Here is a 24,833-nt window from a genome sequence, read left to right on the forward strand (position 1 = left end):
AGTTTACATTTTGTTTCTTACTTAATTCATCATTTTTTGCCTCTTTGCTGTTGGGCTTCTTATCTCCTCTGCTTGAAAACCCCAAGTCCCATCTTCACTCCATTCAACTTGTTTCAGGTCTGAGGACAAATATGTGCCTCTTCTGGGAAGTCTTTCTCAGCCCTAACCCTAACACAGTCCCACATGTGTGCTGCACCTTCTTCCAGCCTATCATTTATAGGCCCTATCTTGTAAATGTTGGTTTATGTTCCTTCTTCAACACTAGACTGACACCCTGAGACTGAGAGGAAGAGAGGAAAGAGAACAGGAGGGGTTAAGAGATGAGTCTTAGAAAGAACCCTTAGATGAACCTTGGAGGTAGAGGCGCTACTGTGCAGTGTTTGTCCTTTGAACAGGCATGAAGACTCGCTGAGAATACATGAACTTTATGGAGTTTACCTATCAGTAGCAGTTTGATATATGGCAGCTCCATAGTTGTCTCTTCATGACAAGAACAATTAAAAGTAGTCTAGCAAGCTGGTCTGTGGGTCTCAGGCCTGGCTGGTCCCAGGTCTGGCTGTGATCCAGGCTCCCCACTAATAATAGGACCCCGGATTCAGAATGTTACATTAGCATAGTAGGGTGCCTGAGCCTAACGTATGTAAACATAATTCAGCTTATTGTATCACACACGTGTGGCAGAAAGCCATTATTGTACTCTTATATATGTGGAGTCCATGTGGTCCCCTGGTGAGCAGAAGAGGAGAGGAAGCAGCTCCCTACAATAAAGTTAGTGCCTGCTGTTTCATTCTCATGTCGGCCCCTCGTGGGTTTTCCACTGGGTGTCTCACCACCGAAACCTTCCCTTCTCGACCAGCTCAGCACTGAAACGGGTCCTTTCAATAATTACATGCATTTTTCTTAGCCCACATAAAAACTATTTGAGATTTTGTAAACACAAAAGACAAGAACAGACCTTTTTTCTTTACATGTGCACGAATGAGTCTTGTAAGCTATTTGGGCAAGTTATTTAACCTCTAACCCTATTTCTTCATTTGTTAGAAAGAAATGATAAAACTTCCCAGTTGCTATGGCCCAAATGTGGCAATGCATGTCAAAATATTTTATAAAGTACTGGCAGGTAATAATGTAAATAATATAATTATGCTACTATTATTAACATTATTCGGCAACTGTATCCCTTCTCCCTCAACCTCTCTAAACCACAATAAATTCCAGCAAGTTTAAGGAAGAATAACAGAATTTAGTTTTAAGGCACCTTCTGGCAGCTTATGCCCCAAACCAGCATGGCGGCATCGGCTTCAACGAGGTCACATCCCTAATTACACTACAGCGGCCTTACCGGAACCGCCCCCTGGATAGATTCAGCTTCTTCAACGCCCTTTGATGACACCAAAACCCGCGCCCGGAAAGAGGGCAAAGCAAGTTTACGCAGGCGCACCGCAGCCGCGGGGGGCGGAGTTGGTCGGAATGAGTGGCGGAGGGTCAGAGATGGCTGTGGGGTGTGAGGCCCCCTTGGGCGGCGGCGACAAGAAGAGGGACTCGCTAGGGACTGCAGGCTCGCCGGCTCACCTCATTATTAAGGGTACGGAGTTCTAGGGCAATCGCCCTGGTGGATCCCAGCGCAACCCCACCTTGCCTAGGCGGCGCTCTCTAACCTGGGGATCTGGGGTACGGGCCGTCGCCCGCGTCCCGTGGCCTCGCGTTTGTGGGGGTTAGGGGAGTCGTGGCCAGTACTCGTCTATTTCTCTGCACCAGGTACTTCCTAGTAACTACCGGCTAACCCAATTCCTCTTACTTCCTGAAAACAAAACAAAACAAAACAAAACCCTGCAGACTTGAGCCTTTGGGCCCAAACCGGGGACCCATGGGCACGGAGCCTCTGTGGACACGGCCTCACAGCCGACTTGTAATGCACGGAGCACGGAGGTTGGGAGTCGGAAAGGCCTGCACCCCCAGGCATTTCACTTAGGAGTTGTGTGACTTTAGGTCGTTCGCTTTACCCACTGACCCTGTCTGCTCCTGGGTCATGAAAGGAGTTCATGAGATAACATGGAAGCCTCTTAACACTAAAGCGCCGTGCCCGTGTGCAGGTGTACCTTTTGTCCTTTCTGCTTTGAGCTGGGAGAAGGTTACAACCTAATTACAACCTGTATTCTTACAGAAACTGGATTTAGTTTGATTCCCAAAGCTCACAGAAACCCTGTTTCCTTCAGCAAGGTCTTCGCCAGTTAGTGCACTTTCTCATCACTAACCTTTCTTAACCCCATCCTTACCCTGTCAGCCCCAACTCAGTGCAGTGTTGATGCCCTTGTAGGATTCCACAGCCCTTGATTGCTGCTTATTTAATTTTAATAGTATCTGTCAGGAATGTAGGCAGCCCCACACAGATGGCCATCGCAATTTCTAGACTTGAGGTTGTCTCTCAGATCTAATTAGGATGTGAGAGTGGTGCATGGGTGTTAGGACTAAATTATAATTGTTTATATGTGCATTCTTAGTAAACTACTTAAAATTTAAAAAATATGTAATAAAATTTTATCTTAGCCATTTTTAAATGTATATTTAAGTGGCATTAGTACACTCACATTGTTGTGCTTCGATCACTACCATCTATCTCCACAACTTTTTCATCTTCTCAAACTGAAATTCTGTACCCATTAAACACTAACTTCTCATTCTCTCCTCCCCTCAGCCCCTAGGCAACCACCATTCATTCTATTTTGTCTCTGAATGGGACTATCTAAGTACTTTACTTTTTATATGAGGTGTAATCATACTATTTATCTTTTTGTGATTGGCTTATTTCACTTAACATAATGCCCTCAAATTGTCCATGTTGTAGCATGTGTCAGAATTTCTTTTTTAAAGCTAACATTCTAGTGTGTGTGTGTGTGTGTGTGTGTGTGTGTGAGTGTGAGACTACATTTTGCGTGTCCATTCATCTGTAGATGAACTCATGTTGCTTCCACCTTTTGGTTATTGTGAATAATGCTGCGATGAACATGGTTATGCAAATAACTGTCGAGTACCTGCTTTCTTTCTTTTTTTTTTTTTTTGAGTTTATACTCAGAACTGGAGTTGCTAGATCAAAGATAATTATATATTTAAATTTTTCGAGTAATCACCATACTTAATTCCTTCAAAGCTGCACGATTTTACATTCTCACTATCAAGGCATAAGAGTTCCAGTTTCTCCATATCCTTACCAATACTCGTTATTTTCTATTTCTTTTGTAGTGGCCCTCCTAATGGGTATGAGGTAGTATCTTATAATTTTGCTTTGTAGTTCCCTAGTGAATAATGATGTTCGGCATCTATTTATATGCTTATTGGCCATCTGTCTAGCTTCTTTGGAGAAATGTCTATTCAAGTCCATTTTTAAATCAGATAGTTTGTTTTTGTTGTTGTTGAGTTGTAGGAGTTCTTTATATATTCTGGACATTAACTGTTTTTCAGATACATGATCTGCGTATATTTTCTCCCATTCCATGGGTTGCCTTTTCTCTCTGTTGATTGACTCCTTTGATGTACAATTTTTGACTTTGATGTAGTACTTAAAAAAAAAAAGAATTCAAGGGAGGTTTTTCAAGTTAATCAAAAATTGAGTCATAATTGAAAATATGTCTAGAACCTCCTTGGATTTTTAATGGATGCATTCATTCTTTTCATGCTGAAAATCTATTTTTAGTTCCTTATTTGAAGATCATCAATTGTGAACAGATATTTGTTGAATTTTATCGCCAGGATCTAGTGAAAGGAAAACATAAATGATTTCAATACTATACCCTGGGTATCTGGGGGTTTCTGGCCCATGGTGGATGTTAGGAGGCGGGGACTAGGACACAGGAGGGGCTTCCTGGAGGTTGGAGTGTCTGACCTGAATCTTGAGGAATAAAGTATTAGCAATTAAGAAAAGAGGGCAAGAATGGTTTGGACTTACTTTGGAACAGCATGGAGACCTGAAACAGCATGGCATGTTTGGGAAACTACACATATTGGTACAGCGTTACTCTGAGAGAGGCAGAATTTGGTGGAAACCAGGCCATAGAGGACTTCTTGCTGTTTTGAGGACATTGGACTTTTTCTTCGATGGCAGGAAATTATGCAACAATTTTAAGTGTGGGAATCACACGGTTAGATTTGTATTTTAAGTAGAACACTCAAGCAGATAGTAGTCCTCATCTTGCGGGTTGCATATTTGTGAATTTGCCTACTTGCTGAGATAAATTTATAATTCAAAATCTATTGGTTGTTCTTTCACAGTCATTTCCACATATGTAGAGTAGAGAACATTTTGAGTTGCCCTATGTGCACATTCATAGATGAGATTGAACAGGGCAGCACTCTGCTTTTATTTTTTGGCTCTCATACAAGTGTCCTTTTTGCTTTCTATTTAGTACAATACTTTTTATACTTTTGTGCTTTTTATTGGTGATTTTACTGTTTAAAATGATCCTCAGAGGTAGTACTGAAAAATCCATAAGCAAAGGAAGGCTGTCATGTGCCTTACAGAGAAAATACCTGTGTCAGAGAAGTTACTTTTGGACATGAGTTACAGTGCTGTTTGCTATGTTCGATGTTAATCAACAATCCAGAAAAAAGAAGGAAATTTACTAATCTGTGGGGCCACTCTGGAAAGTGCCAGGATAACATTAATAGTGTGAAGAAGCAATGGAAAAGCCCTTAAATTTGTGAGATAATGACTGATAGAGAAAGCATAGTGGATAGCACCATTGTGAAGCTGAAAGCCAAAGAAATTTATGGTCAGTTAACAAGGGTCAGGAAAATGTTAAACTTTTCTGGGCTAGTGCTGGCTGGCATTGTCAAAGGTGGTATAATGTGAAAAATGTTAGACTTGCAGGTGAAGCAGGTTCTGCAGATCAGGAGGCTGTAGAAGAACTGCTAAGTGTTACATGGGAAAAAGTATTATTGGAAGAGCAGATTTTCAATACTAAGACTCGTGTGTTTTACCAGGATCTTAATAAACAAACCTGTATGAAACAATAGTGTTTTGGTTGACCAAAATGTGACCAGAGGCTTGCAGGAACCTCACCCTGTATTTCCTTTAGGAGCAGTAGTTAGTATTCACTAGTTTAGTATTTGAGGCAACTTTATAAACATTAGCACTGCAGATAATGAGAATTGACTCTAGAGTAGGTAATAGAGGGATGTGACTAATTGTTGATGTAGTCCAAGTGAGACATGCAAGAATGGAAGGAGGGGATGGATTTGAGAAGTAGTGAGGAAGAATAACATCTGTATGGTAATGCAATGGGTATTATGAGGAAAAAATTGCTATGTACTAAATTATTCCTTAAGAGGTGCAGAAATTCACATATTACATTAAAGGTCTCCAAATTCAGGGTCAGAGGAAAAACTGCTTTTATTAGATAATGAGAGATCTGCAATTTACTGTATTCTTCCTTGTTGCATAGTCACGTAGCATATCCATCTTCCATTAAAGTACTTATCTCTTTTATGTGAAGGGATATTTGTATAACTCTCACATACATTAGAGTATGAACTTTTGGAAAATAAAAGATTATACCTTTCGTATATCAAACAACAAAAGAATCATTTGCATGTTGCAAAGCTAGGGCTGGACTTAATGAAAATCTGTAGCTTATATTTATGTTATTTGTAGAGAACATATTTGTAATCTTTGGGACTCCTACAAACTCTGAATTATTATAATGTGCTTGTTTTATTGTTATAATGTTATAACAAAACTAGTTAGTAGCTTAATTTCTGTGGTTATGTGTATTTCAGAATTTTTTTTTCTCCTCAAATCTTTACTATCTTAAATTCTGGAGCACAGGTGTTGTTGTAAAAGTGATCATTATTCACTTCTAAACAGAATTGAATGATCTCTCCAAAGGCTTAGTAAATTCCCATTATATAAGGCCACATAAACAGATCTCTTCAAATCAGCAAAGCTCGGTGGCTTCTTAGTCATATAGAAAAATATATGTTAACTTATATATCCACTGTGGATGTTATAAATAATTTATTTGGTCACTGGAGAAGAGAGAATTTCAGGACAATATAGTAAGTGGTATAATGTAAGTGTATGGCCTGGGAGCAAAAAGTAGGCATAAAATGAATGAATATTTTGAGGAAATGTGACGTCTGAGCAGTTTTGAAGGAAGAGCTGGGATTAAGGAGTTGGAGAATGGTTCTAGGTGGTGACAATAGTGCGAACTGTGGCAAAGGCACGTGAGACAGCATGGTGTGTTTGGAAAACTGTGAATAGTTCAGAATTGCTGACATGGGGAGATGAGGCTGGAGCCGTGGAGGACCTTATGTGGCTTCTAAAGAGGCTTGGACTTTAGGCTCTTACCAGTTGGTTTCAAAAATGCTGGTGTTCAATGAGGTATGAATAGATATTCTTTGCAAATAGGTTCTCTTGTCAAATAAAGTCCCTAAATTTCTGCGTAGTATAGCCCTCACTTGGGCATTCATAAATTGTATCTGAAAATCAGAGGAGAAAGAATCTAACTTGATTTTATCTAATGTTTCCCAAATTTAACTAAGCATAAATTTTTTAAAAAATGAACTCCTATTATCTTCTTAGAGAACTGTTCTAGGTAATGAACCATTGAAAGATTTAAGCAAAAGTAGTACTTCTGTTTATATTCTTTTACTTAGCATACTTCCCAAGATGTATGCTAGTAAAACTCCTTAAAATAGAGAATTGAAATTTGCCCCATTGCATGTTTGCAAAAGTAAGAAATTTGAGGAACAGACTATACCAAAGAGTGAACACGAATGGTACATGTTCTTATTTGGAGATTTAATTCCTCTAGGAATTTTGAAGTTTATCTCTTAACCTATTTCTCATTTAGAAAAAAAAAAAAGGTGTAGCTCTCTGCCAATGTTAATTTAATTTTACATAAAGATACTCTTTGAGGCTGAAGCAAATATGACTGGTTTTCAATGTGAAAATAAAAAATAAAAAGTGTTCTTGGAATTAGTTCTAAACGGAACTTGTCTCTCATCCAAATGTAACAGAAATGTATACATAAATTGGATTCATCAGATGAATCTTTGGCTAACAACTGATTGAGAACGATGTTAGCATCGTATGTAGGAATGCTATGTTTTCTAGGATTTGACATTTTCAGCAATCGAGAATTAGTATATTTTGTAAATGGAAATACCACTACTGAAAACAGAGTGCTATAAATAGAATGATGTCATTTGTTTCCAAAGACTATTGATATGCTATAGTGATGCGAAAATGATAATAAAAGCAAGATATTCCGTGGTAGACTTTGAGGGTAGGTCTGTAATGCATGAGTAAACTCAGAGTAAACTCTGCAGCTGCAAGCACCACTTGCAAGTATTCGCTGGGCAAATGGGAAATGGGTTTATATAGTTGTTACTAACTAGAATGAATAGAATGACTCACTGAAAACAGTTAAAATCCAGAACTTTTTTCTTTAATTATGACTTTTTTAGACCTATCAAAAAGTATAGCGACTTATAAGTGAAGAGTTTTTCTAGAGCACATAGGTAGGCATGAAGTTGCTAGGTATACATGTCTTCAGCTTTATTAAATAATACCAAATTGCTCTCAAAGGTACTTATATCAATTTACTGGCAGTGGATGAGATTTCCTCTTAATCCATAGTCTAAACTAGATTTTAATCTTCATATTCATGAAAAATAGGGAAGAGTAAAATAAGCTAGAGATTATGCCACTTAGCGTGGATTAACCTTGAATTTCATTTTGTCTTTACAGATCTTGGAGAAATTCATTCAAGGCTTTTAGATCACAGACCAGTTATTCAAGGTGAAACTCGTTATTTTGTGAAAGAATTTGAAGTGAGTATTTAAAATGTATTTTGTAAAAATACTGCTCTGTTAGTGTGTTAATATACAGAAGAGAAATCCTCTAGTTTTAAACTTTCTGTTTTCTATTCATGTCTGCATAAAATAGACGAAGTAAAACTAATTAAGAGTCATTACCATTAATGGAAGTAGCACAAGACTAGGAAACAGGTGACTTAGACTCAAGTTCTGTTGTCTATTCTGGGGGATTTAATGTTTATCAGTCTTTTTTGTTTGTTTGTTTTCATCTATACAGTGAGATATAGTGAAAAAAAATATTTTAAAGACTGATGAGTCTAAATTTTCCAGACCCATTTTCTATATATTTTTTCTCAGTTGGGCTATTAGCACCCACCCAATGCACTCAAGTTAAAACCTGAAAATCATCCTTGGCTGTTCTTTCCCTCTTAGGACCCATATTTAGTGTCCAAGTCTTCTAGATGTTACCTCATAAATCTCTATCCCTTCTGACTTGTGTGCCTGCTTTATCACCCCAATCAAATTCAATCTTTACTCAGCTGCCAGAGTGCTCTGACATTATTTCACTACAGGATAACATCTAAGCATCCTTCTATGACCCGGCCCCTACTTTTCTAGCTTCACCATCTGCCATCCCACCGTGCATGCTGTGTTCCAGCAATTCTGATACCAACCTGCCATCCTGTTTCATGTTACTGTGGTTGATACATATATAATTGGTTCACTGTGCATTAAATAGTAACATCCTAAGCTACTGTTGGATAGATAGTAAATAGTGTTACATAATTTTGTGCTTCTGTGTAAGCTGGGTTCTATTTTCAAATGAGACTCTAACCAAATAGGAAGTCTAAACCTGCCAAAAGGAGAAAACCTTCTTATACTATTTAAAACTACAGTGCCCATGGTATAGGGTACTAAAGATTGAGGGACAGAGCTGCAGCATTAGATAACTATTTCTGAGTTCAGCAGACTCTGTTACTCAAATCTGCATAATACCTACCACTCAGAGTTATTGTGAAGATTAAAAATAGGTGTTTGTGCACACACACATGTTTCTGTATCTGTGTATCTTAGAATATTATTTGGTACCTAGGAATAGTTGTTAGTTATCTTCATCAGTATTATTGTAGGATAACAATAATGTGGTACACTCTAAATTATCCAGAGACTATTTCCTTATGCTATATAAAGATTATTACTAATTTCTTAGTGAGACTAAAGTAGAATAAAGTAGTGAGAATAAAGTCTGGCTGTGTTCTCTGCTCAGAGTCATTCAAAGCTAAAATCAAGGTGTTAGCCAGACTGTTCTTTTTTGGCTCTCTGAGTTCTCTTTCTGATTCATGTGATTATAGCAGGTCTCAGTTCTTCGCTATGTCAAAGGAAGTTCCCATTTCCTTGCTTGCTGTCAGCCTGGGGCCCCTGTAAGCTCCTAAAGGCCACATTCCTTGCCACATAACCCATTCCATCTTCAAAGCCATAAATGGAGTCTCTGTCACATGGAATCCTCTCATGTTTGCCAAGAAGAGCCCAGTTCCTCTTAGGACTTACCTGATTAAGTCAGACCCACTGAGGATAATCTCCCCTTCTTAAAGTCAACTGATTTGGGACCTTAAATATATCTGCAGAATATCTTCACAGCAACAATTAGATTAGGGTTTGCTTGAATAAATGAGAAAAGGTGTGCATACTCTAGGATTGGGGATCTCAGGAGCCATCTTAGAATTCTGTCTTACTTGATAGTTTTCTTGTTATTTTCTTGTTTATTATCTGTCTTCATTAGAATATAGGCACAATGAGAATAGAGACTTATCTTTCTTATTTTCTGTTTTATTCAAAATGCCTAAAATGATGTCTGTTGCACTGTAAGTGCTTACTATGATTCAGAAGAACAAGTAGCAGAACTTGGACTAAAACTTGGGTTTTGTGACATTCAGATGTCATAAGTCATCTTATTCATAAGTCATTTTTTTTTTTTGCTAGTCTGGTTAATTTGAAAACTGAAGAGTTTTTATTTAAAAAGATTTTGTAAATATACCTTTAAAGATCTACTTTATATTAAAATAAGCATAGAATTTTGGAATTAAGATGAATTCTCTAATCCAACTCCCTCACTTCATAGAAACTGAGCCCAGAGATGGAAAGTAATGTGTGAAAAGTCATGCAGCTAATTAGTGGCTGAATTATCCCTAGAATACAGGTGTCATTATACTTATATCAGTGTTCTTTAAATAATACAGATGGTTTCTGTGAAAGGGCTATACAAGTGAAACTGGGTCTTTAATGGAAGATGAAAGAAGTGTTACATATATGCTGTTGAGTATGTCATATTCAAGAACTCACTTCCTGTTGAAGCCAATACCCTTTTTAAGTAGGATAGAAGATAGTTGCCAAGAGCACATGTCTGAGAGGACAGGAATATCTGCAGATTCTACATCTGCGGATTGAAAATATTCAAGAAAAAAAAGTTAACATTGCTAACATGTATTATGTAGTTAGGCTTATAATAGTTGTGTCTGTACTGAACATGTACAGACTTTTTTTTCCTTGTTATTATTCTCTAAATAATACAGTATAACAACTATTTATAAAGCATTTATATTGTGTTAAGGTAATCTAGAGATGCTATAAAATATATGGGAGGATGTACTTAGTTTATATGCAAATACTATGCCATTTTATGTAAGGGACTTGAGCATCCTTGGATTTTGGTATCTGCAGGGGAGTCCTTGAACCAGTCTTCTATGTGCACCAAGGGACAACTGTATCTGCATTCTGTATTGTTAAGCCCTCTGAGATCCTTTTGGAGAGGAGGCTGTGTTGAAGAGTAGAAAGAACATGGATGAGCCTTGGATCTTGACATATCTGAGTTCAAATCCTGGTATTCCTCTTGCTAGTAATGATTACTTGCTTTACTGAGGTTTAGTTTTCTTATTTTAAAAATGGGAACAATAGTATATATTGCAGAGGTTTTGTGAAAATTAAATAATATTTTAAAAATCCCTGGTTTATAGTTATTAGTAACTGTTAACTGTTATAGTAACTGTTATAGTTATTAGTAACTGACATATATTGGTAACTGTTAACATTAAGAGACAAATTGTAGCAAGTACAATCAAATAAAAATGTAATCAGAATTTACAATATTTTTATGAATTTGAGTTCAATTTTTTTAATATTTAAAGGAAATAGGAATTTGCTAAGCAAATGGTGTAAGCATTATCTGAGGAATATATTTCCTAAACAATAAGACTTCACACTGGGTATGATAATATAAGCTTATTTAAATGTCGTAAGCACTTGTTTTGTGTGAGAAATGTCAGGAAGCAGTGCTATATCTGTGAATAAGACAGACGCAGACCCATCCTTCATGAAGCAAGACATTCTTATATTGTCATTGAAGAATGGTCTCTGAAGGACTCAAAAATATTTTGTCAGCTAAGTTTGAGCCATTATTTTCAACTAAATATAATATAATTCCTTTTCTCGACATATACCTTATCCAGTCTTTTCACATAGTAACCTCCCCAGTTGGTCTTCCTGAAGCTTAAGTGTAGCATGGAAGCTGTCCTACGTATACTTTTCAGTATATTATATTCTAACATTTCCCCTCAAATTGGAAGAGAAAATCTGAAAGCGTTTTAAAAACTTTAGAGTTAAAAGGATATCTATATTATTTACTATTCTTTTCTATCTTGGTCCAAACAATAATATCCTCTAATTACTACAAGTGATCTTCACCCAGAATTGCATTGTTAGACAGAGAGGAATAGTGAAGCAGAGATATCAGTTCTTCCTTGACATTTTGTCTTCTCTATACCATTTAAATGTAGTTCGCTTTAAGAAAAACTGACAGACAGAGGGGAGGGTGGTTGGGGGGCTGGGAGAATGGGGTGAAGGGTTAAAGAAGTACAAATTAGTAGTTGATAGTTGGTCACAGGGATGGGGAGCACGGCAGAGGGGATGCAGTTAGCATTCATATGATAGCTAAGTGGAGGGCCAGGGGAGGTAGGGAGCAATTGGGAGGATCGTTTTATGAACTATATATATGTCTAACCATTGTAATGTATACTTGAAACTAATTTAAATAAATAAATTTAAAGGACGAGGGCATTTGGGCACCAGATTAAAACTAAAGTTGTTTATAGCTTATATATTTTAAAAAGTTAACAACGCACATAGCAACAGTCATCTTTTTAACATTTTATTTCTAAAAGAAGGGATTAAATGCCACATGGTGGCAGCGTTACTTAAATTATTGAAGTTCTGTTATAATATTTTAAGCTCTCTTTCTGTGTTTGCTAGTATTTCTGAACAGTTGACTGTTTTCCTTCCAACTTTATACAAATCTTTTATTTCCTTGATTCCAGTGAATGTTATAAACAGAGATTCCAGTGGGACCCTTTCTTTGAGTATCAGCATGGTGGTGTCACCGGGTGGAGGCATTGTCTTCTGCACCAGTGTCTTTCCGGCCATAGAGAAGATGTCATGGCCTCTCTCAGTGGAGCAGAAGAGAGACAAATGTTAGTCAGCATTTCTGAAGTGCTCGCTTATGGGGCATATGCTCCTGTACAAGCTCCTTATTTCATTTTTGGCAAACTTCATTCTTCGAATGCTTTATTCAGTAGTTATTGAGTACCAGGTATATGTGTAAGGAATGTGTTTAGTTACTAGTAATGTAACTGAAAAATAGTTGCTTTAGTAAGTTCTTATTTTTCTCTCACAATACCCAAAGCCCAGGACTATATGCTGCTCTACTTTTTGCCTGAGTCAGCTTTTTCCCTGAGTTTTCCTTATATCTCCCTGGGGTGTTGCTCTTATCCTTATGCTTACAGGGTGGCTTTGAGAGCTCCAACCATGACATCTGCATTTCATGTAGCAAAAAGGAGGGCAGATGGGAAACAGCTAGCAGTCTCTGTTGTAGGCACATTTATCACTCCAAATAATATTTGGGTGTTGCTAGGAAGACAGAAGAAGAGAATGGATCGCTGGCTATCTGACATACTAGATATGTAAAAATAAATAAGAAACAGTCTCTACCTCTAGGATATTTACCATCTAGGGAGAAGAAAGACATATAAACAAAGAATTTTAATTATGGAATTATTACGATAAAATAAGCACAAAGTACTTGAGATGTCAGAGAAGGAAACAGCTCCAGAAACAACTCTCAACAGAGCTGAGAGGAAGAGTTTCATAAAGGAGGTGATGTTTGAGCTTAAAAAGAAAAAGTAGATTTTAGCCAGATAGGCAAAAAATGGATGATTAAAATTAAAGGCAAAAAAAGTGTTCAAATAAGTACAGAAATTATAGGAGTTGGGAGGGATTGTGTTGGTGAATTTAAATGTGAGTTGAATTGATCAAGAGAAAATCCCTTATAAGGTAGGATAAACTAGAATTTTACTTAACATCCTGATCTCATTTTTAGTTAGATTATTAGAGTAACTGTCAGACCATTAAATATCAGGATAAAGTCTGTCTCATATACCATATAATAAAATATATGTATACACAGTATACCTGCAGGTATAGGGAGCACTGATAACCTGTTAGGGTCATGCAAAAACTCTAGGAATATTGTTCACATGAGACTTTCCTGAGGAATCTATTATATAATCAACAGAATGAGTTTCAGACAACCAAAATAATTAGAGAGACTTTTACCTAATGACAGTTGGTAATCATAAAATATATATTTACTTATAAACTATGACTAAACTATGGTTACTTAAAACAATAGTGGCATAAAAAAATTTAATTATCTAAGGAGAGAGTGATAGAATAGGATATAAAGGAGATAGGGATAGAAACTAGATATTTTTGAATATCTATTTTTTAGAAATGCTGTTTTGGAGCCATGTAATTATTTTACATAATTAAGAGAAAATTAAATTTAAGGAGCAGCCCCCCCCCAAATCAAGTAAAATGTAGAAAAAGCAAACCTATGTTTCTAGAGTTGGCATTGCCACACAGAGACATTCCAAGTAACTTTAAAACACAGTAATTTGACTGCACATGCCTAGCAGAATATCCCTTCAAAACAACAACAAAAAACCTTAAACTATTTTCAGTAATCATTTTGTGGTGCTAGTATTGGTATTGTTATTTGACTAAATTGATGATAAAGCAAATGAGTAATTATGTTTGTGACTCGAGAACTGGAAAGAGATAAGACAGAGCAGGATAATTAAAAACTCTGTAGTCCTGAATTTAAGTTTGACTATGAATATGAACTTATAATGTATCTTTTCTTTTTAATAAAAATATCTATTTCCTAGCCTGTCCACAGAAAGGCCTAGAAATAATGACCAAACCAGTAGCAGTCGGCACCCTTACCGCTCAGTCTCTAAATACCATTTTTAAATGCTAGTGGTATTTAGAGACCTACTGATTCCAAGTCTGGCCCAGGAGATGTAAAAGATGAGCCTGGATCATCAGTTCATACCAGAAAGCAAAGAAGCTACTACAGAACACTAGAGTTTTGCATAAAGCATTCCAGAGCCAACTTGAATAGGTTCTCATTGGACAAAGACAAGACAATTTAAGCACCAATAAAGAGAAATACTGTAATGGATGAAAAACTTTAAATATTTTTAAATCTATGAGTCACAGTAACATGTAAAAACAAAAATCTTTAGAGAATACTAGGGAACCAAATCATTGTTTTTAAAGCTGGTAAATAAAGGGAAATGACCAAGCGTTTTATTTTGCCTTTTATATGTGAGCAATTCTCAGAGTAACCAAATAGTTGATGAGAAGAAATTTTTCTTTATGGAGATATTCCTGCTAATAAATGAAGACAGAATGCTAGCAACATCCTGTTAAAAGTACATAGTTCACCTCTGAAATATTCTTTATAAACAAAAAGTAAAACTCTGAATCTGATTAAGCCTCTAGTTCTAACTACTAATTTACAGGAAAGAGAAGAGACAAAAGAACGTGTTAAATTACACCATGGGGATTCATTCAGCAAAAAACAGACTGGGGAAAACTGCAGAACAAATGACTCACTTTTTTTTTTTTTCCAACAAAATGCAAGGAAAAAAGTGATGGAGGCCAAATCTATAGATTAAAAAAAAAGATTTAAGAAATATCAACCAATTGCAGTGTAAGAATCTTATTTAGATTTTGTTTTAAACAAACTGAGAGATTAAAAAAACATTTATGGGACATTGAGGGAATGCTTCCTTGATTTTTAAGGAAATTAAAGATTTGTTGAGTGTGTACATGCATGTGGGAGGGGGTAGAGAGCCGGTCTTATTGTATCTTTTTTTTTTAAGAGTAGTTTTGTCTTTTAAAGGTAGATGTTGAAATATTTATAGTTGAAATGATATACTCTGAGATTTGCTTCAAAAGAATCTAGGATTGTGGGTAGGGAGATGTATGGAATGTTATAAAGGGAACAAAATCAGCCATAAGTTGAGAATTTTTGAAGGTTGGTGATGGGTACATGAGGATTCATTATTTTATTCTCTCAACCTTTCTATAAGTTTTAAATTTCTTATTATGGAAAAATTAGAGTAAAAAACTGGCCACAAGTACTCCATAAGAATGGTTCAAAACAAAATGAGAACCCTGGTAACATAACTAACTTCTTATTTCCTTAAAATCAAATTTACTGCCCTTTTTTAAATAAATGTTTTATATTAATTTTAGATTTACAATAAAATTGCTGAGATAGTACAGGGAGTTCTTGTATACCCCTCACCCATTTTATCCTGTTATTAATGTCTATATTACCTTGCTACGTTGGTAAAAAACCATTTTATCCTGTTATTAATGTCTATATTACCTTGCTACGTTGGTAATGAAACAGCAGACTTTATTTGGATTTCACCAGTTTTTCCAGTCCACTTTCTGTTCCAGAAACTAAGCTCAGGTACCAATTGTCTTGTCTCTCTAGTCTTTTTTGATTTGTGACAGTTTCTTAGTCTTTCATTGTTTTCATAATCGTCACAGTTTGAGTACTGCCTGGTATCCTGTAGAATGTCCCCTAGCCTGGGTTTATCTGATTTTTTTTTAAGATTAGACTGAGGTTATGAGTCTTTGGGAAGAGTGCCACAGAGGTAAATTGCCCTTCTCATCACATTACATCAGGGAGTTCTATCACCACGATAGAACCGATGATGTCAACCATCTTTGTTTCCACTGTCATCTTAATATTTTTCCCTTTCCCTACTCTATTCTTTGGAAGCAAGTCACTAGTTCTAGTCCACCCTCAAGGGGAGAGGAAATATTAAGACCACCTCCAGGTGCAGTAATTCACTAGAACTCAAGGACTCAGCATGTGGTGTATACTGGTGGCTAAGTGTTATTATAGCAAAGGAATACAGAGCAAAATCATCAAAGGGAACAGGTGGATGGAGAGGATTCTGGAGGAAACTTCCAGGCAGAAGCTTCCAAGAGTCCTCTCCCAGTGGAGTCACACAGTATGTGCTTCATTTCCCCAGCAATGAGCTGTGACAACACATGTGAAATGTTGTCTATCAGGGAAGCTTGCCTCAGCCTTGGAGTCCAGAGTTTTTATTGGGGACTGGTCAGGTAGGCAGTGTCCACCTAACTTGGATAAATTCCATACTCTCAGAAAGAAAGATGTCATAACATTTATGGAATGTTTTATACCAATGTAAGGAACTATTTACTGGTCAAGTTCCCAGCCCACAGCCAAAGGCCAGCCCTGAAAGCAGGCCTCTCTAAGGACAGTAGTCTTGGACCCTCAGTGTTAACTCTTTTCTGCACAGGAGAGTAGCTACATATTACTTTTACTTCATATTTTTATTTGAGAAAAGCGAAATCAGATTTAAAAATGTAGAGTATAATAATATGGTAAGAATGAAAAAACTGAAATTTAAAATCAAATCAAGTGTAACTAATTTTCTGTGCTGTACAGAATGAAACATGTGGCAATCTAGGCCTCTTGTTCCTTTAGTATTTCTCATGCCCATTTAAAAATATTGCTGTAAAAATATTACACATAATGCAACATTTGAAGCATTTCAGAATTTAAAAAAATGCCTCTAGGTTATGACCTCATTTATTGCCAAATAATTAGAAGGCTGTGTAAATTTTAGTAACAAGTAATAACAACGGAAACCTGGGTGGAAATCCTAAAAAGTAATTACTAAGATTTAAGACACAATATGTACTATTCACTTATTTTCTTTTAATAGGAAAAACGTGGTCTTCGAGAAATGCGAGTTCTTGAAAATTTGAAGAATATGATCCATGAAACAAATGAACATACTCTTAGTAAATGTAGAGAATCAATGCAAGACAACTTAAACCAAGTTCTCCAGAGATGTAAGCCAGCAATTTTTTTATATTGCCTTATTTCAAATGAGTGCTGTGCCAAAATGAATTTTCTTCAGTATTGTGATGGGAAGTAGAAACAGAATTCTTAACCTGACCATATAAGAGGGAAGCCTTGTCACAGAGAAGTGGTTATCTAGTGATTAGTGTGTATTGCCATTGGTTTTAAGAGCATTAATCTCCAAAGATGTGTGCACCTGGGGTGCACAAGATTATCCTTTTAATATGTGAGAAAATTGAAACATTTTTTACTTTTAAAAAAGATTTATTCATAAAGAAAAGTCTGATAACCAGGAATTAGGATATGAAATAAAACTTTTTCAAATAGGCTACTACAGTGTTTTTTAACTTTTTTCAAAAAATAGTTGTCATAAATATTAGTATTTTATCACTTATTTTATTTTCATTAAGTAAAATATTTTAATTTGAAGAGCTAGTTGATTAAAAAGAGTATTTATTAAACATGTCATTTCATAACATAAAAGGAGTTTTATTAGTAACTGATTTTAAAATTAGAAGTATATCGGAAATGCAGATCTTTTATTTTTGGATCTATATTGACACTATTCAGCTTATTCAAGGATAATGCTGGTACGTAATGATGGATTACTGAAGTGCAAAATAAAAAAAATTCTTTCTGGATGAGGGTGGGGGAGAAGAAAAGAAAACTGGCTAGTAATATAATGACCTGTGAAGGAAAGCAGCAGGAAGACCTAGGCTAATAAGTGAGTTAATTAAGCCTTTGTGTGCAAGTCCAAGTTAGTCTAGTGTACTCTAATGCTAAAAGGAGGTTGAAGAAGATAAATCCCCCAAGATCACATTTGATTTCTTTGAGTAAGAACAGCAAAAAGTCTTGAATTAACCATAGGCTTTTGCATTTTCCTATAGGCTGGCCCTTATTTGTTCATATTGTCACTTCCGTAACCTTGGCAAACATTCTAGATATTATGCTAAAGTAAAACTCAAATTATTAATAACAATGCTATGTATATATTTGAGATGTGGTTTTAACTTTCCTTTTCCACACTTTGAGATTATAAAAAATATTTTGGGTAAAACTTGTTAAAAATCCATAAACGATTATTTTGACTTGTTTTATTCTTGGGCTAAAGTTAAAGCTATTTTTGATGTGAGGACTAGCCTCTTAAAGTAGTCTTTCCCAATGAAACAAAAGTATCACTGGTAATAAAGAATTCAGACTGCAGATGTATTCTCCTGAAAGGAAGAATGAAAACACATAAAATGTGAAGGTAATAATTACAGTTTAATATCTGTGGACTGCTTTGGGTCTTGTTGTTAGCTTTAGAAATGGCTATTGGAGGTGCTTTTCTGCTAGAAGCAGGAAAGCTGTCCTCAGTAGACTCCAACTTCTTGTAGTAATTATCTTGAACGATACAGGGATAATGGAGATAAGTATGTGCTTGTAAAACTGATGTAGTTTTAAATATTTACCTGGACCCAGCTGTTGTTTCTGGAGAATTTCATGTTTAAAAACTTAAATCTTGTCTACGGCCATGCCACCCTGAATGTGCCCGATCTCGTCTGATCTCGGAAGCTAAGCAAGGTTGGGCCTGGTTAGTAGTTGGATGGGAGACCACCTAGGAAGACCAAGTGCTGTAGGTGTGTAAAAAAAAAGAAAAAAACTTCTTAAGTTATAGTGCTGGCTTGTTTATTTTCACTACTAATTGATCAGGGAGCTGTACAAAATATGCAAGCAAATTTTTGTATGGAATATATTCTGATTTAAGTAATACTTTACAAGACTAATAATGAGTTGAATTTTGTTCTGTGCCTATTAGAAGAATTGCCACATTTATCTCTTCTATGCATGTTTGGTAACTACGCTGGGAATGCCATCAGCTGCATCTCAGAACTCTGCCAGTGTGGATCTTGGTCTAACATGATGCACGAAACCAAGTAACTGGAACAGTAAAGTGGGGACATCTCAGATTATTTAAATGGAGACCTATTACAGAATCCTCAACTTGGTGCTGTTTCTGCACTTGGCTGTGTAGTACCACCTACCTTGCAAAGTGTTTCTGGGTGAGCAGAGGTTTTAGAACTAAAACTCTCCTGTGGTTCCTTAACAAAAAGTAAATGAGAGCTCTAGGAAGGTACATAAAAGCAGCCCATAATGTAACGTCATCAAGATGCAGACTACTTTTTTCTCATCCTGAACACACTAGTAGTACGTATGTTCTACTTATTAATTATTTAATACACTTGCAGATTTCACCAAGTTTGCAATGAGAGACGGCGGGGTTAGGACTTTTATGCCTTTTCTCTTGCATCTCTTCCACAACTTCTCACTTGTGAATTTTAACTTTGGCAGAGTTTATAGTATTTGCTTTCTGTTTTGCAGTTATAATGCTGCCAATTGTTTAGTCTTACACTATTCAATTTCTGTTTTTGATTTATTTATTAGATCTGTAATGATGTTACAGTTCTTAGTTTGTTTCCTTAACTTTGCAATCTCATTTTTCTTTTCATTCTGTATGTTTGATCTCTTTTAATAAATTCATGTTGTTTTTTTGTATTACAAAGTACTAGTGGAGAACTTTATTAGGTTTTCTTTCAGAATGGATGCTTTGTCTGTCTTATCTGCCTCTCACATATTATGTTCCTTCTCCTTTCCCCCATATCTTTTTCCTTACAAATGAAAGCATATTAGACTTCTAAGAATTTTGTCAACTCATTTTTTTTTCTAACTTCTGGGGGTGGAATAGTTATGGTGGGAATAGGAGTCTCAGTTCTTGATCAGAGTCTGTGTTCCTATTCTTGGCCATCACTTTTCAGAATTTATAGTATGCAATTATAATTCCTCCTTGTTGAATAAGGGATGGAATTTTTTCCCTCTTAATCTTTTTTGGCTTTTTATTTATTTTTTGAGGTATTTAGGGTAGTAAGTTTGTCTGATTTTGCTACGCTGCCTCTTTACTTAGAAATCTTTAAGACTTTATGATTTAAAATAGTATTTTTTTATAGCACGTTACTGATTACAATTTTCACCTGTATTTTCTTAATTGACTATCATAATTCTGTAAAATAAATATTTATCATTTTCCCCACTTTATAATTGAGGAAACTGATATTTATAGTAGTTTAACATCTATGTTTCTCCAATAATAATTGAAGGAACTATCATGCAATCCTAGCTCTTCTGCTCCAAAGCTCAAGTTTTTCAACTTCAGGATATTGCTTCTGTGCATATTTGAGAAGGTAATAAGAAAAGTCCATCTTTTCTTCTGAGACATCACTTCCTCTTGAATTTTCTTCTACAGTGCAGACTCCTCCTTCTCAGTCCACTGTGTTAGTGCCCACTTTTCTCCTTGACTTTTAATATCCAAGTGCCCTAAGGCTTGGCTCAGGGATATCTTTTCTGTCTATACTCACTTGCTTAGTGATCTCATATGGAATCACAGCTTTAAATATCATTTTTTATGCCAGTCATTAATTCCACATTTATGTTTCAACCTGGACCCCTCCCCAGAATTCTATACTTACATCCGGCTGCCCAGTCCACTAATAAACATCTCAGTATAACATGTGCAGAACCAAACTTGAATTCTTTCCTCAATTCTGCTTTTACCTCATTCTGTCCCATTTCAGTAATGACATCACCATTTACCTAGCTGCTCAGGCTGAAAAACCTGAACATCCTGTGTCTCTCTCCCCTCTCACTCCCATAGCGCTTTCTCTGGAGTGCTCTCTCTCCCCCTCTTCATTCCATCTGCGCCACTTCCCTCCTTCCCTCTTTTACTCTTACCTTCTCTCTTGCCCTCCTTCTCACTTCTCTTCCTCTCTCCCTCTCCATCACTCTTCTCTCCCTCTCTCCATTCTTTTCTTCCTCCCTTTTCCATTCTCTTCTTCCTCTCATGTGTATTTTATTAACAAATTCTTCTGGCTCAACTTTGAAAATATAACCAGAATCTTATTACCACTACCACTTTACTAACCTCTACCAGCCTGGTCTAAGCCACTATCATCTCTCAGCTGGATTGTTCTAGTAGCGCCATAGCTCATCTTTATACTTCCTTTTCCTCCCTATAGTCTATTCTCCTCTTAGGAGCCTGAATGACCCTTTGAATGTAATTTGGCTCTTGTCATTACTATATCAGAATCTCCTCACCTTGCTTAGAGTGAAAGCTAAAATCCTCATAGTGGCCTGGAAGTTTCTACCTGATAACCTCAACTCTGACTTTTATTGGTAAGATACCATTTTCCTTTCTTCTCACTTCATTCTAGCTACACTGGCCTCCTTATTCCTCCTCTAATGTGCCAAGTGCACTCCCACTCAGGGCCTTTGCACTTGCTGTTCCTGCTGAAATACTCTTATCTCAGGTTTCTGTATGTTCTCATTTCCAATAGGTCTCTGCTCAAACGTCAACAATGAGACCTCGGCCACTCTAACATTCATCCCCCCTCACTCTGGCATTCGCTGACCTCCCTACTTTGCTTTGTTTTTCTCCATAGCATCCATCGTCACCTGACATGCTAATATTTATCAATAGGCTATCTGTCTCCCCTACTAAAATAAAAGTTCCATGAGCCCAGGGACTGTGATTGTTCTTTGCAGTATCCCTGGCACCTACAACAGTGGCTGGTACATTGTAGCCACTAGGTAGTTATTTGTTTGTTGAAATGAATGAATGAGTATTCAGCCAACATTTGTTGCTAACACCAAACCAAAATTATTTTATGTGTGTATTTGATGTTTATACACATACATCATGATAAATGAATTTGTTTCTTTTATGTGAAGACAATCAGGATGTTGTTAACTGTTGTATATAGCACAATTACTATATGTAGTGCTAATCTTGAATAATCTTTTGGTTGACAGAAAATAATTTTATAAATTCTTGACTTTTTAAAGTCAGTATACCTCCAAAAGCACTGAGACAACAGGGGAAACTGCTTCCTATTGAATTAGGTATAACTAGTAAGTCCTGTAGAAGTGATAGGAAGGTTTAGATAAATGGACCTTTTTCTCTTCAAGCCTCTAATTGTGAAGAAAGAGAATATTTGGTGTAGTGAGGTGATTTTATTAGACTTTAGATAAGCAGATTTCATTAAATTCAGAAAGCAACTTTTTTTTATTACGTGGCTAGAGAGTTGAAAACTAAATTACTTCAAAGGGACTGAATTTTCTAAAAATGGATATTTTGTCTAAGCCCAGATACAATTCTGATAAAGAACAAAAGTGTGACTTTGTCAGATGTGTTCTAATCACATTTTTAAAAGATATCACAAATGACAAAATAAATGTCATTGTCCTATAATTCTTGTTAGATTAAGCCCAGAAATACCTGAAAATAACAAAGTACTAAAAGACCACAAAATAGATTTTTTTTAAGTTATGTTCAGAGCCTGAAAAAAAAAATCAGGAAATGATCAAACCATTGCTCAGGAAAGATGATGTAATATTAATATGCCACAGAAAGAAGGCAGATCTAATCAACTCTTAGTTCTCTTTTCATCTTTTCTTTTAGAACAATGATTGGGAACCTAATTTTCAGTACTAAAATATTATCTTTGATATAACTAAAATGAATGTTTACTGATAAAAACATGACTTTTTAAAAGCAGAATCCTCCTCTTTACTATATTCTCACAGGGTGGGGGGCCTAACATTTTTCTGAAAGAGAAATCACAGTCCCTGCCCTGTTATGGAACTTGTGACCTAGTTGGGGCCAGATCGAGGTAGGACAGGAAGGCGTAATTGTAAAACAACTAAGTAAACATCTGTTTAAGCAAATGCAAGATAAAGTGGTAGGATATAACATACCAAATAAGAGAAAATCCTTACAGGGAAAGGATTAATCTGGGAGAGTTTTATGAAGACAATAAACCTTGAACTCAGCTTTTGAAACAAGTGAAACATTTTTAAAATTTTGATTATTTTTTGATAATTATTTTTCAATTGTAATTGGCATACAATATTATATTAGTTTCAGATGTACAACATACTAATTAGACATTTATATAATTTACAAAGTGATCACCCTGATAAATCTAGTACCCACCTAATACCGTACAGTTATTAGAATATTATTGACAATATTCCTTATGCTGTACTTTGCATCTCTGTGACTGTGTTTATAACTGCCAATTTGTACTTTTTACTCCATTCCCCTTATTTACCCACTCCCCCAACTCCCCTCCCATCTAGCAACCATCAAAATGTTCTCTGTATCTATGAACTTGTTCTGTTTTGTTTGTTTACTATTTTGTTCTTTAAATTCCACGTGTAAGTGAAATCATATGGCGTTTGTCTTTCTCTGTCTGACTTACTCCACTCAGTATAATACCCTCTGGTCCATCCATGTTGTTACAGATGGCAAGATTTCATTCTTTTTTTTATGGCTGAGTAATATCCCATGGTATAATATGTACCACTTCTTTACCAATTCATCTATTGATGGACATGCAGGTTGCCTCCATATCTTGGCTATTGTAAATAATGTTGCGGTGAACATATGAATGTGCATGTTCCTTTGAAACAGTGTTTTGGGTTTCTTAGGATAAATACTCTGAAGTGGGGTTTCTGGGTTCTTCTTTGTTTCTTGTTATAGCCTTTGTTTTAAAGTCTGTTTTGTCTGATAAAAGTATTGCTACCCCAGCTTTTTTTGTTGTTGTTGTTGTTTCCATTTTCATTAAATATTTTTTTCCATTCCTTTACTTTCCGTCTGTGTGTGTCTTTTTTTCCATATATACACATTTTATTCGTAGAAATGAAGTCATATTTTTCTGTGACTTTACTAAACAGTATTTTATAGACATGTCTATACTTAGATTTTCTTTTTTTTCTTTTCCCCCCAACTTTATTGAAGTATAATAGACAATTAGTTGCTCATATTTACATTATACAATTCAATGAGTTCTTTTCAATTATAGTTGGTATACAATAATATGTTCATTTCAGTTGTACAGCATAGTGATTAGAGATCTATATAATTCACAAAGTGGTCACCCCACTATATCAGATACCCCTTTTTCCCCTTACATATTTTTTTTACAACATTGTTGACTGTTTTCCTTATGCTACACTTTTTATCTCCATGATTGTTTTGTATCTATCCATCTGCACTTCTTAATCCCTTTGCTCTTTTTCACCGTCCCCCACCAACCTCCCTCCCATCTGTCAGCCCTCAAAATATTCTCTGTATCTATAAGCTTGTTTCTGTTTTTGTTGTTGTTTATTTTATTCTTTAGATTGCACTTGTACATGAAATCATATGGTATTTGTCTTTCTCTATCTGACTTCATTCAGCACAATACCCACTAGGTCCATCAAGGCAATATCTTTTTCTTTCCCCTTCCTTTTAGTCTGCATATGTCTTTTAATCTGAAGCGAGTCTCTTGTAGGCAGCATATGTACGGGTCTTATTTTCTTATCCATTCAGCTTCTCTATCTTTTGGTTGGAGCACTTAACTCTTTTTCATTTGAGGTACTTGTTGCTAAATATGTAATTATTACTATTCTTTATTCATGATTTTGATACATGTTTTTTCTTCTTAAAGAAGTCCCTCCCATCTACGGTCATGTCACCCTGAACAAGCCTGATCCCATCTGATCTCGGAAGCTAAGCAGGGTTAGGCCTGGTTAGTACTTGGATGGGATACCACCTAGGCAGACCAGGTGCTGTAGGCATAAAAAATAAAAAATAAGGGATTGTAAGCTAATAAGTTCCTTGCAATCTGTGAGGTCA

At 36.0% G+C, this 24,833-nt stretch overlaps 1 protein-coding gene and 2 pseudogenes across 3 annotated transcripts in view; all 3 read left to right on the top strand.

Annotated features, from left to right (window-relative positions):
- The first annotated feature begins 1,375 nt into the window (after nucleotides 1-1,375).
- BLOC1S5 (biogenesis of lysosomal organelles complex 1 subunit 5) overlaps nucleotides 1,376-24,833 on the top strand; it is an 89,609-nt gene continuing 66,151 nt past the window's right edge. The window contains exons 1-3 of one of the 3 annotated variants that reach the window (XM_039869377.1): nucleotides 1,425-1,585; nucleotides 7,748-7,830; nucleotides 16,983-17,112. In XM_039869377.1, the coding sequence (XP_039725311.1) occupies nucleotides 1,471-1,585; nucleotides 7,748-7,830; nucleotides 16,983-17,112 (328 nt within the window). In that variant the 5' untranslated portion in view covers nucleotides 1,425-1,470. Of the gene's footprint in view, nucleotides 1,586-7,747; nucleotides 7,831-16,982; nucleotides 17,113-24,833 lie in introns of all 3 variants that reach the window. The other 2 variants (XM_039869378.1, XM_039869379.1) reach the window with 2 other exon arrangements.
- LOC120607747 (uncharacterized) lies at nucleotides 18,626-18,744 on the top strand (annotated as a pseudogene).
- LOC120607755 (uncharacterized) lies at nucleotides 24,657-24,775 on the top strand (annotated as a pseudogene).

Source organism: Pteropus medius, unplaced genomic scaffold (assembly GCF_902729225.1).
Source record: "Pteropus medius unplaced genomic scaffold, Ma_sr-lr_union100, whole genome shotgun sequence".
In the NCBI taxonomy this organism is placed as follows: Eukaryota; Metazoa; Chordata; class Mammalia; order Chiroptera; family Pteropodidae; genus Pteropus; species Pteropus medius.